The following is a 14,258-nucleotide window of genomic DNA, read 5'->3' on the forward strand; positions in this document are numbered from 1 at the left end:
AGAAGAAGAAGAAGAAGAAGAAGAAGAAGAAGAAGAAGGAAAGAAAGAAAGAAAGAAAGAAAGAAAGAAAGAAAGAAAGAAAGAAAGAAAGAAAGAAAATTAGATTAATTATCTTCTCTCATGTTGGAACTGAAGAACTAAATGATAATTCTGTATTATGCAGAGAAAGCTCACAGATAATACATAATTTAAAAGGCTAAACAATGAGTCAGAGAGGATTTAAAATATTCAGTTTTATAAAATATTAAAATAAAAAATTGTTCTCTTTTGTGAAAATGGCAAATAAAACTAAAATTAAATATGAGATATTTGAATGAATCAAAGTTAAAAGTATAGATACAGGTCTTTTAAAGAGATTTGAGGATGCTACTCATGTTTTGGTGGTATATTGGATATTTAGAAAAGAATATAACAATGCCTCTTTAAAAGGATGTTAAAATCTGAGTTGGAAGACCTATGTGCTAAGCTATTAACATGTTTCTTCCCACCATGGCAAAGATAGAGCATTTAACTACTGGATGGGAAGCACATAGGTTATTGGGGTGGATACACTCTAGGTGTGCACACAATATGCCAATTATTTCTTTGTAGAAAATAAGAAAATTTCTCATTGCAAAATTTAGTATAAGTAAAGTATATTAGCAATGTAACTCCTTAGACATAAAAAGAATTTCAGAGGTATATTTTCTTGAGAAAACAAATCTACATAAAGTGCATAATTGTACACAATTCAGATATTTAGATGAATTTTCAAGAAAGTTAATGTTAAACATATGGCATGCAGGAGAAAAGATATACTCATAGAGATAGTCATGAGAGCAAAATGAACAAAATGGGCCACATTGCTCTGGTGAGAAGTTTTAATTTCATTCTACTTTAAAGCATATGCTAATTATCCACGGTATGGGCTTGTATTGTAATACATGCATGTGCATTATGAGCTTGTGTCATATCAATACTTCATATCTCATTTCTATCTTGCTTCCGGCTCTGTGGACCTTTTCAAACTATCTGTAATTCACATTTGACCCTGATTCCTCATTGTCTTTTTATTTACATGAAAGAAAAACTAATATTTGCCATTGTGAAGAATAATTTTCATAAACATCCCTCTGTTTCCATCCACTTTTCCACAACATTTTCATAGCAATGACACTTGTAGAACTGTAGTGTCTATGTATGTCAAACAACAAACAATATTGGAGATTGGTAGGTGGCTTAGTGTTTAATAGCATGTAGTGATCTAGCAAAGGAACTGAGTTTTGTTGACTGACATGGAAATACCTGTCACTACATTTCCAGAGGATCCAGCACATTTCTCTTTGCTCAGCTGACAGTAGGACTGCATGGTGTGGACATACATACACTTAAGCATACAGACATACACAAAATTAAAATATTTAAATATTTTCAAATTTTCTCAGTTCTGAAAAGGTGATTTGGTTCTTAACAACAGTAACTGATCTTCCAGAGTTCTAGTGTTTTATTCCCATTACTCAATGGTAGCTCAAACCTGCCTAGTCTGAAGGCATACAAAACTTCTTCTAAGCTGCAAAACTGGTTTGAACATGAATCACAGAGACATACATGGAAGAAAAATAACCATTCCAATAAAACATAAATGATATTTTACACACACACACACACACACACATACATTCTAGATATATTTTCCTGAGCAATCAGTTAATTCTTAGTCTCATACATGCATTTTTTCATGTTTGTTATAATTTGGCTAATATCACACAATCACATGTGGGACACGATAATTCTATATATTTTTAATTGTGCTTATTATTGGATAGTAAATTATGTAAATATGTAAAACTTAACTGACTACTGATGACTCCATATAATGAAGGAAGCAGTTTTAGGAAGCTTGATATTTTCAAACTGCAGTCTTAGCAATGTACAACAGATAAAAGAATGTGCCAAGTTATAAGAAAAGACAGATGACAAGGCCTCATGGTAGACTTGGAGGAANCTATCTCTTAACAAAACAGGGTAAAAGCAGGGAAAAACTAGGNTTCATATTTCTAATGAGAACAATGGGGCAAAATATAGGAAANCATATTTCTAGAAATGTAAATATGCTTACTTCCCATAGCATTGGATATTTGGAGTAGGTTGTAAAGATGATTAAAATGGAGGAGAATGAGTAAGATATGACAAACATGCACACCAGGATGAGGATAGTTTGGGTGGCTTTGTTTTCAGGTGAGACATTTAGAAAGTGCTGAGAACTATGGATATGCTTGACTTTCCTCTTATGTCTGTAGAGGAGACTCACCATGTAAGTACTTGATGAGGCCATTAGACCTAGACACAGTCCATCTGAGAAGCTCAGTAAAAACATATACAGTATAGTTCCCACATTTCCAGAAGCAAACCATGAGCAGTATTCATAACTGATCCTCATACTNNCATTTTTGTTGTACCTNGGGCCTGACACTCTTGCTGGAGTTAAGACATTTAGAAAGAGATGCACAAGCCACCCGACTGTGCAGGAAGGACCAATGTACTTGGTGACTTTGTGTTTAATTATCATCTGCCTGGAATTGCTGGGGTTGATTGTGATAGCTTGGAAACAACTCAGGAGGCACATTGCATACAGGGANATTCCCCTTGTTATTCGGTAAATATAGTTTATTAATTTACATCCAATATCATCCAGGAANTCTTTAAATCCATAAGCTGACAGTGTCTTTGGAATACCTCTTGAGATGATAGACAAGAAGTTGGCAAAAATCAAGTGCTCTANAATCAAGTCTTTGGGCATTAAATGTTTTCTAGTGAAATTCAAAATGATATAATAAAGCAGTATGGAAGAATTGCCAATCATTCCCATTGTAATCNGGGAGAAGAGAAAAACTCCCATTGTAAGGTCTTCAGAAATGATTTTCTTTTTTATTAAAAATGTAAATAATTTTACTATGGTTATGAGACCCTAGGAAGAGATTATCAGCATANACTATTTCATTATTCAAGCTAAAGTATCTTATTTATCACTTTATTGAATTTTTATAGCTATCTCATTGAAGTAGAACATCCAAAGATCAGTAAATTTTGAAGTAAATTTTCTGTATTATTTATGNGGAAAGTTCTGTATATGCCTCCTTAAGAACAATGTTTTCACTGGACAAGGTACCTTCCTTAATTGCTATTAAGCGATATAGGCTGACAGATATATATATAGTTTAGGCTAACATGGTCTACATAGTTATGTCCATAGCAGTCAATGCTATACAATGCAATCCCCTATTTATACAAGTCTCCCAAAATGATTAATAATTTCATTCCTTTTGACTAAACACAATGATTTGGGGTCAATTTTAAATAAACAATGTTTTTTAACATTTTTTATTTATTTATTTATTTATTTATTCATTTATTATATTTAAGGTCATTGTAGATTAAGTTCATTGTCATTCAGACACCACAGAAGAGGGAGTCAGTCAGTTCTTGTTAAGGATGATTGTGAGCCACCATGTGGTTGCAGGGATTTGAACTTAGGAACTTCAGAAGAGTGGTCAGAGCTCTTACACACTGAGCCATCACTGTAGGCAAGAAAGAGTTTTTAAGATATTATATTAGTTCTGAAATTCACAAGAAGCCTAACTCAAAATTTATTGACAAAACAGACAATATTTGAAAATCTAACTTGCAAAGAGTGGTTAAATATTCACAATATGAAAAGCATATTTAATTTTAATATTTTTTCTTTTTAATTTTCTGCTTTTTATCATGGAAGAGGTTGCATGTGAGTATAAGTGCCAATACAGGCCAGAGTGCTGGGCCCCATCACCTTTTAACTTGAATATGGTTGTGAGCTAGAAATTGAACTCCCATCCAAAGAAATAGCAATTTGTACTACTAAATACTGACTTATGCCTATATACCATAAAAACGTAAGAAACTACATTTGAAAAAATACAAAATATAAAACAAATGAGCCGTGGATTCATGGTATGGATAAATTTCATATTAAAAAATCAGATGTCCAAAATATGTGCACAATTAGGCCCAATATCATCAATCATAAAAGAAGTACAATAAGGAGATGCAAATAATACCTGCAATGAGACATACAGTATTAACACATCTGTGTAAACCGATATTGATCAAAACAAATTAACATACATACAAACAGGGGTTAATGCTGTTGCGTATAAGTTGAAATAAAATGCCTGTGCAGATTCTATCAGAAAGTAAAATATTTTAACATGTATACAAACAAGTGTTGATTTTTCTTTAATCATCTTATAAATCATTACTATGTTCAAGTTGAAGTATTACAAGAATCTTGGGCCCTGAAAGGATCCGACTCCTGTTAAGGAATGACATGTTTTGAGTGAAAAGTATTAAAAAAAAGAGACTGTGCTTTCCTCAGTAGACTTACTAATTCTTAGCAGTTCTCAGGAAGAATTTGAAAAGACACAATCATGCTTTCATGAATGGTTGGTGGAAATAATTTCTGACAATGAATCACTTTGTATAAAATGAATACCAACCTTCATAAAAACTGGATTATGATTATATGATTATGATTATATCTTCTCATCATGCATGAACATTGTTTCCTTGCTGAAAAACTAAATGCTAAAAGCTAAAATACTAAAAATTCTCAGAGGAAAATTCTAGTTTACCAGATGTCGGTTGAGACAACAAAACTCAATAGTACAAACAGTGCATGAAGAATTAACAATTGTAACTGCTTGAAATTAAAAGTATTGCAAACATTAAAAGAAAGTAACATCCTAGTGAGGTAAAACCTACAGAATAATAGACAAATATTGACTTTTGTACTACAAACAGTAGCTCAATACCCAGAGTATATAAAGGAAAATAAAGATTAATCTGTATATTTACAAACAGACCAGTCAAAATATAGTGTAAGGTAATGTACAGAAATTTCTTTAAAGGAGAAACAGAAGTATTTAGTAAAGGCTTTTATACAAATGGTCATCATATTTACCTCCTGGTGAACTGAAAATTATAAATATTTTGAGACTACTTTGCACACCCTAGAATCAAGCATCAAGAGAATAGACAATAACAAGTTTTTAAGGTGTTGTGGAGATAGGGGATAAGCAATCACCATTCTATACTGGTGGGAGAGAAAAGTAATACATTAATTATAGAAGTAAATACAAAGATACCTCAAGAAATTAAAATTAAATTTACCACATAACACAACTATATAATTTTTGGACATATACCCACAAGACCCTATGTCTTATAACACAGAAGTTTTTACATTCATGTAAACTGCTGCTTCATTCATAATAGCAAAGCCATGAGGTGTGACCTAGGTGTTCATCAACAGACAATAGAAATACGGCATCTCTACTCAGTGGAATATGTTGTTCAACTCTAAAGAAAAATAAAATCATGAAGTATTCACAAATGAGATGGATTGGCAAACTATTCAGCAAGATGACAGACACAGGAAAAGAATCACATGTTGTAGGTACATGTCCACATGGAGAGAAAGTACTTATGGGATATAAAATGAAAACGGAGATGAAAAGATGCAGACAAAAGAGGTGTTGAGGAACCAAGTATAAGGTAGCAAATACAGCATATATAGGAAAAGTGAACAGGATTATAAAAGATATAGAAAAGTGCAAGATGTTGGAGGAATTTGAAATGAAATCTAGAAGACGAGCAACAAATTATTTTTTGGAAATGGCATAATGAAAGACAGTCACCTGTGTAGAATTTCAAGAGGTACATATGCCTAACTGTTTACACTTAAAAATGTTGTGTCCACATGTCCTTTTAAAATAACAAGAACCTGGGATGATATACCAACAAATCTAATGATTTATTCTGTGAAAGATAGAAATACAATCAGAAAAACTTCTGACATATTTCACGATACCTGAAGTACCAAGAAATTAAACAAATTCCCAGTATGCATTCACTACTTTCTTGTAAATCATTGAACTTTTCTTTCTAATTTTTAATCTTTTGTAAATTTCTCTTTTTTCTTATCGAAATTTCCCTGTAATTCTATCATTGATGGTATAATTTTAATTACTGATATAAATATCCAATACGACCCATTCCTGTCTTTTAACTATTTAAACAACAACAACAAAAAATCTAATGTAGCATCTTTCCAGAAACAAATAAATAGGTAAGTAGAAGGAATGAAAAGAGTGAAACACTTTAAACTATTTGGCTTAAGATGTGGATGTAGACCAGCCTTATCTAATCTTGAATGTCCCTGGGTCTTAACTCTAGTGCCATCATTAAAGAAAAATAAGGATCCCAAAGAAATCTTTCTTTTAAAAGTAAAAGTAGGAAGAAAACATACATAGTGTGAGAAAGAAGAAAGAGACAAAAACTAAGAGGAGAGACAGAAATGGAAGCAAAGTGAAGAAAAGTCAGAGGAAATTGAGGTGGTATCCATAAGGGAGACTCTGCAGTCGAGGGAAGATTGGAGACAGTCTACACTTACTGAGTAGCTACACGTTCACCCAAGACTACATCTAAATTTCCATATCCTAGACAGTACCTGAGTGCTTTCCACTTAACCTGAGTTTCCCTCTCTCCCTCCATCTCTCTCTCTTCCTTCATCACTTCTTTTCTCCTTTCCTTCTTCCCTCCATCCCTTCTTCTCTTTTTCCTTCCTTCATTTCTTCCATTTTTTAAATTTTCCTTTCTTTCATTCATTTTCTTTTTTTTTTTTTTCAATTTTTTCCTTACTCCTATTCTTCATCCTCTAAATATTTTTCTTTGCAGTAGAGGCTATATATTCTTAATACAGATTTAAGTACAGCAAAGAACAAGAGAGACACTCAGGACAGAAATATGATGCTATAGAGAGCACACGAAGAGCTTTTCCAATGATTGCGTTCTAATGTCTTTCGTTTTTACTACTTCTGTGCTCAGGTCACTCACCTCGGTGTTTGAGGATAGCATGCTAATGCCTGTCAACATGAGAAGACAGCTTTTGCTGAAACTGTGGTGAGACACTCTCATTCACTTAAAGGGCCATGATCTCCTATTATTCTTTCTCAGAACACTGGTTGAGATTTATCCTGAGTCTGGATTCATGATGACAGCATCTCCATAAGGATCTTCGGTACCTTTTAATCACCTTCCTCTCAGAAATAAATAGAGAACTAAACAATCCAAGAAGAGCAAATTATGTGAGTTACTCTAAGGAAGCAATTAGGAATATGAACAGGAAATTTTCTGTCACTCCTTAGAGGCACAGAGGCACAGAAAGAACTTCAGTGCTATTAAAGTTTAGAAAAGTTGTATGAACTTTGTCCTGGAGGGCATCCTCCTATCACCCACACTCTTATATTTTTTTCTATATCTCAAAAGTGTTTTGTTCCATGGACACTCAAGACAAATGGCTACCTTAAGTGTCAACTAATACATGAAAACCCCTGATACCTTCTACACTCTCAGAGCCTTGCAAGTTCCTCTTACAGAGCTCCTCACAACATTTATCACCACAGTCATGCACCTTAATCCTATTAGCCCATTAGCTTCCCTTTCTTTCACCAGCATTTCTTTCTTCTGAAACCCAGAAATTTTCACCGTATGCTCTTGGGACCCTGTGGTTTTTCTTAGTCCTCCTTCTCTTGGTACTTTTCTGGGCACTTTGTCTTCTTGCTTCTTGTGGAGGTTCTTACTCCTCTTACAAGTCTTCTTCCTTCACACTCTCCTATGGTATTTTCTCTAGTACCTATTCAGTTTACTGGGCATGTCTATTGGACTGCCATCTATACATACACTCGAGTCTCCCTGATGCTTCTGCCTGTTTTTTTAGCCTAATATATACAAATCATCTCCTCAAAGTTTCCCTGGCTTGTTCATGTCCAAACTTATCATTCTAGTGAAATAAATGGCTTGTACTTCCTGTGCATTCTCGATAATACAGTGGTAACAAGTATATTTGAAACCTCTGGGCTATTCCTAACATTGGTATGGTTTGGTGACTCAGTGGAATTTCTTTTGGTGTACTTTGCATGTAGAAATTGCCTCATGACCATGGCAGACAAGGAGAGGCAAAGTGGTGGCTACTCATGCCTTGAGAAGAACCCTGGATCAACCATATAGGATCTTAGGAATAGCTTGCTCTCAGGCTCACTTCTTACCACCTGGAGATGCTTTCAATTGCTCTTCTGAATCTTGAGGAATTCCATCAAAATGACAGTTCTATTCAGGCTCAGAAAACTAATCTCTCTGGCTAATGAGAAGGGAGTCCATCACATTTTCAGGACTACTACAGCCACTATTTATTTCAGTACCATATCATGAAATACTATTTATTTATACTCCAAACTCCATTTCCCTCCCAGTCCACATTCTCACCCTTCCACATCCCATACCTCTTTCCCACCCCACTGTCTAAACTAAGATGATCCAATCACACACCCCACAGTCTACCAGATCTCTAAACTCCCTGGGTCTCCAGTCTCTTGAAAGTGAGGTGTATCTTTTCTGACTGAACCCAGACCAGGCAGTCCTCTGCTATATATGTGTTGGGGTCCTCATATCAGGTGGTATAAGATGTCTGGTTGGTGGTACACTGTTTGAGAAATCTCTGAGCCTCAGGTTAGTTGAGACTGCTGGTCCTCCTACAGGGTTGTCCTCCTCAGCCTCCTCTAGCACTTCTCCAATTCAACCACAGTGGTCAGCAGCTTCTGTCCATTGATTAGATGGAAATATCCACATCTGCTTGTTGGGTCTTCCAGAGAGAAGTCATGCTAAGTCTATTTTTGTTAGCAGTCCATAGCTTCAGTAATATTATCAGGCCTTAAAACCTCCCTTGATCTGGATCCTTTTGGCCTGTCAATGGACTTTCTTTTCTTCAGGCTCATTTTCATTTCCATCCCTGAAGTTCCTCCATATAGGAACAATTATGGATCACAGTTTAACTCTGGGATGGCAACCCCCTGCCTCCTTTGATACCCTGTCTTCCTACTAGAAGTTGACTCTATAAGTTCCCTCTCGCTACTGTCAGCCATTTCATCTAAGGTCCCTTCTTTTGAGTCCTGAGAGTCTCTTGCCCCCTAGATCTCTGGTGAATTCTGGAGGCTGCTCCCAACCTCCCATCTCCCAAGGTTCCCTGTTTCCATTCTATCTGCTGGCCCTTGGAACTTTGGTTCTTTTCCCTCACCCAGTACAAGATCAGATTCTCTTCTTCCCCACCCCCTTCTCTGTTCCCTTACCTTCCCAGGTGCTTATATTGCTCCTCCCTTGTGTTTATTTTCTTCTACCTCCCAAGTGGGTCTGAGGCACACTCACTTGGGCCCTTCTGCTTGATGGCCTTTTTCAGTTCTGTGGATCACATCTTGTGTATTCTGTACTCTTCTTTCTTTCTTTTTTTTTTCTTTTGACAAATATCAACTTATAAGTGAGTACAATCATGCATGTCCTTTTGGGTCCTGAATTTACCTCACTCAGAATGACATTGGGTAAACGAACCACATTTTCTGTATTCATTCTTCTGTTGTGAGACATCTGGGTGGTTTCCAGCTTCTGACTCTCATAAGTAAAGCTGCTATGAACATAGTGGAACACATCCCCTTGTTGCATGGTAGGGCATGTTTTGGGTATATTCCCAAGCTTGGTATTTCTGGGTCTTCGGGTAGATCTATTTCTAATTTTCTGAGGAATCTCCAGATTGATTTCCAGAGTGATTGTACCAGTTTGCAATATTATCAGGAATGGAGGAGTGTTCCTCTTTCCCCAATCCTTGCCAAAGTGTGCTGTCACCTGAGGTTTCGATCTTAGTCATTCTCATTGGTGTAAGGTGGAATCTCAGGGTCATTTTGATTTGTCTTTCTCAGATCACTAAGGACTTTGAACATTTCTTTAGGTGCTTCTGAGTCATTTGACATTTCTCTGTTGTGAATTATCGATTTAGTTCTATACCTCATTGTTTTGGTTAAGTTATTTGTTTTTTTTTTTTTTTTTTTTGGTGGTTAGCTCTTTGAATTATTATAAAATTTGGATATTAGCTCTTTATCAGGTGCGGGGTTAATTAGTTTTTTTTCCCAATCTGCAGGTTTCCTATTTGTCTTATTGACTAAGTCCTTTGTCTTACAGAAGCTTTCCAGTTTCATGAGATCCCCTTTATCAATTCTTGATCTTACAGCATGAGCCATTGGAAGTCTCTTTACAAACTTTCCTCGTGTGCCAATGAGTTGAAGGCTCTTTCTCATTTTCTTTCTATTAGATTCAGTGTATCTAGTTTTATATTGAGGTCCTTGATCCACTTAGACTTGAGCTTTGTGCAAGGTGACAAATATGTGTCTATTTGCATTCTTCTACATATTGACAGTCAGTTAGACCAGCATCATTTGTGAAGATACATTCTTTATTTTTTTTCCATTGTATGTGTCTGGCTTCTTTCTTTCCCTCCTTTTTTCTTTATTTACACTTCAAATATTATCCCACTTCCCAGCTTTCCCCCATCCAATCCCCCCTTTCCCTGCTCTCAAACCCACCCACTCTTGCTTCTCAGCCTCAGTATTCCCCTACACTGGGGTAAAGAACCCAAACAAGACCAAGGGCTTCTCCTCCCATTTACAACTAACTGGGCCATCCTCTACTACATATGCAGCTAGAGACATGAGTCTCACCATGTGTTTTCTTTGATTGGTGGTTTAGTTCCACAGAGCTCTGGGGTACTGGTTAGTTCATATTGTTGTTCCTCCTATAGGGCTGCAAACCCCTTCAGTTCCTTGGGCACTTTCTCTAGATCCTTCATTGGGGACCCTTTGCTCTGTCCAATGGATGACTGTGAGCATCCAATTTTGTATTTCCAATGCATTGGCAGAGCCTCTCAGGAGTCAGATATATCAGGCTCCTCTCACCAAAATTTTGTTGGCATCTGCACTAGTGTCTGGGTTGTTTATGGAATAGATCCCCAGGTGGGGTAGTCTCTGGAAGGTCATTCCTTCAGTCTCTGCTCCACACTTTGTCTCTGTTACTACTTCCTTCAGTATCCTGTTGTCCCTTCTTAGAAGTATCAAAGTATTCACACTTCGGTCTTTCTTCTTGAGTTTCATGTGTTTTGCAAATTGTATATTGNNTANTCTGAGCTTCTGGGCTAATATCCACTTATCAGTGAGTGCATATCATGTGTGTACTTTTGTGATTGGGGTACATCACTCAAGATGATATCCTCCAGATCCATACATTTGTGTAAGAATTTTATAAATTCATTGATTTTAATAGCTGAGTAGTGCTCCATTTTGTAAATGTACCACATTTTCTGTATCCATTCCTCTGTTGGGGGACATCTGGGCTCTTTCCAGCTTCTGGCTATTATAAATAAAGCTGCTATGAACATAGTGGAGCATGTGTCCTTACTACAAGTTTGAGCATCTTCTGAGTATATGCATAGGAGTGGTATTTCTGGATCTGCTGGTACCACTATGTTAAATTTTCTGAGGAACCACCAAACAAAGTTGTACCAGCTTGCAATTCCACCAGCAATGGAGGACTGTTACTCTTTCTCCACATTCTTGACAGCATCTGCTGTCCCCTGAGTTTTTGATCTTAGCCATTCTGACTGGTGTGAGGTGAATCTTAAGGTTGTCTTGATTTGCATTTCCCTGATAATTAAGGATGTTGAACATTTTTTTAGGTGCTTCTCAGCCATTTTGTATTTCTTAGTAGTTAAGAATTCTTTGTTTAGAAGATCTTCCAACTGGTAATAAGGACACTGCTCTGAGATCTTGCAGTAATCACCACTTGCCATTTCATTTTTGAATAACAATATTGGGGTGTTCCAAGGCAAGGTAGAGGGTTCTATATGTCTTGCTGCTATGAACAGCCCTTGCATGGAAAATCATTTTCCAAGTCTCTTCTCTGAGGTAATGTTTATTTTTAATGTTAAGTTGTGTTTCTAGCATGCAGCAGGTGGAAGGATGCTGTTTTGGCATTAGTTCTGTTAGCCAGTATCTCTTTATTGTTCAATAGGAAAATTGAAAAAAAAAAAAAAAAAAAAGAGCTCATTTGGGCCACACAATGTGAATTTTACCCAGACCACAGTCTTCACATTCTATTTTCGCAAAAAAAAAAAATAAATAAATAAAATAAAATAAAATAAAATAAAATAAAAAAATAAAAAAATAAAAATAAAAAAAAATAATGCACATGTCACATTCTGTCAACAGAAATGAGCCCACTTCAGCCTATTTCATTTCTGTGCTTTGTTTGAAATACCTCCTGGGTGTCTGTTGCCCCCTGTTTCATTTTACTCCCCTTTTAAGTCAATGACTAATTTGGCATATCCCTTGGGAATAGCCACTGGAGAGGGAATACCAGGTTGTAAGGCTCCCATGGGAACCATGGTCTTTTTTTTTTTTTTTTTTTAAAGATTTATTTTATTTTTTTATCTATGAGTACACTGTCGTTCTCTTCAGACACACCAGCAGAGGGTATCAGATCTCATTTAAGATGGTTGTGAGCCACCATGTCGTTGCTGGGAATTGAACTCAGGACCTTTGGAAGAGCAGTCAGCTCTCTTAACCACTGAGCCATCTCTCCAACCCCGGGAACCATGGTCTTATTAAACTGCTCTGAGATCTTGCAGTAATCACCACTTGCCATTTCATTTTTGAATAACAATATTGGGGTGTTCCAAGGCAAGGTAGAGGGTTCTATATGTCTTGCTGCCATCTGTTCCTGCACTAACTCTATGGCTTCAGACAATTTTTTTAGAAGGGAGGGACTATTGGTCAATCCAGACAGGGGAATCATCCTTCCAGGTAATCTTATCTGCCTGGCGTACAGGGGGAGCAATGGTCCTCATGAAAAATAAGAATTATAACCTAAGCCTGCACGATACATTTTGGGAGAAGCAGTTATTGGCATAGGCCTCCCCTGTCCATTTTTCCTAATCCCTGTCCAGGGAGATACCCCTGGGAGAGCATTTGTTGAGCAACATCCTCATTGGGACTGTACATAAAAACTTTCATTTGAGAGAGAATGTCTCTTCACCAAAGATTAACAGGTAGGCCAGGAACAACGAAGGGCTGAATAGAGCCTGAATTTCCCTTACTATCTTCCTAAGTCAGCAACTGTGAGCTCTGGAGAGTATTTTTTTGGTTGTCCAATTCCTTGCAGATGGGTTAGAGTGGCTTGTAAAGGCCAAGCAGAAGACCAGGCACTCTGTGAAATTACAGTAGAGTCAATGCCTCAATCTAAAATGCCTTCAAAGCTCTTGCCATTTATCTTAAGGCTGAGCATAGGGTGGTCCCTAATGATTGTCTGGACCCAGTACAGGTCTGAGGAGCCTGGCTGAGAAGAGCCGCACTGTGTGTCTATCACTGGGTGGGAGGTATCTAGAGGAAGAGGCAGAGCCTGTGCCAAGTGTTGCCCTTGAAATATTGATATCAGGCCTCAAGGGGCACTGACCACAATCTTAATTTCTCCTGTATAATCATTGTCTACTAAAAAGGGGTGGACTATTAGTCCCTTTAAGGAGGCAGAGGCATGCCCTAAAATTAAAAAAATATGTATGGGGGGGGGAGGTCCAAGAACCCCAGTGGAAAGGCTCTCAGTGCTGGCTATTTGTGCTAGGAAACCAAGAGGGAAGTGATGCTTGTGTAGATAATCAGCCTCTAGCAGGACTTTTTCAGCTGTACTTGACTCCCTGCCACAGTGCCATGTAACTTATCAGCTTCTGCTGTGCAAATTGAGACTGCCTTTAAACAAGTTAAACTATATCAAAGGATGGACAGCCAACAGATAAAGTTTTAACCATTTTTTTGAACATGAAACACAGAACAACAATCATTCAAACAACCAAACAAAAACAAACATAAATTGACAGACATATGGACATTGGTGCACCAAGGACAGACAATAGACAGAGAGGGAATAGAACTTGATGTCTCAAAGGGACCCAGATATCCTAACCAGAACTAAGAATATCTCCATAGGAGCCAGAGAGGAAGCAGGATGTCTCCCGATTTCCTCCAGTTCCTAGGAGAGCTCCGAAATAGCTTATTTTTATTTTTTCCTCTTTTGCTAAAAGGTCCTGAACAGGGGATAACTGCTTTTCTGAAACTTATTCTCTCTCTCTCTTTCTCTCTCATGTTTAAAATCTAATTCTTTATCTCTTTTTTTTCTGGGAATTCTGCCAGAGAAGGGAGAGGAGGCACAGTGGTAGCTTCTGATAGTTGCTCCCTAGTGCCCTGCTTTTCTAACTTTCCTAATNACTCCTGAACTTGTCAAATTCTTTCATTTATATATTTACCATTCCTACTTCTGGG

The 14,258-nt window shown here is 37.0% G+C and overlaps 1 protein-coding gene across 1 annotated transcript; it reads right to left on the minus strand.

Annotated features, from left to right (window-relative positions):
• Positions 1-1,984: 1,984 nt before the first annotated feature.
• Positions 1,985-9,471, minus strand: LOC110314962 (vomeronasal type-1 receptor 4-like). Its single transcript, XM_021189143.1, has 2 exons — positions 9,424-9,471; positions 1,985-2,947 (listed from the first exon to the last, which is right to left on the minus strand). The coding sequence occupies exons 1-2, from the start codon at positions 9,469-9,471 to the stop codon at positions 1,985-1,987; spliced, it is 1,011 nt and encodes a 336-aa protein (XP_021044802.1).
• Positions 9,472-14,258: the final 4,787 nt, after the last annotated feature.

The sequence above is a fragment of the Mus pahari genome, unplaced genomic scaffold, assembly GCF_900095145.1.
Source record: "Mus pahari unplaced genomic scaffold, PAHARI_EIJ_v1.1 scaffold_8165_1, whole genome shotgun sequence".
In the NCBI taxonomy this organism is placed as follows: Eukaryota; Metazoa; Chordata; class Mammalia; order Rodentia; family Muridae; genus Mus; species Mus pahari.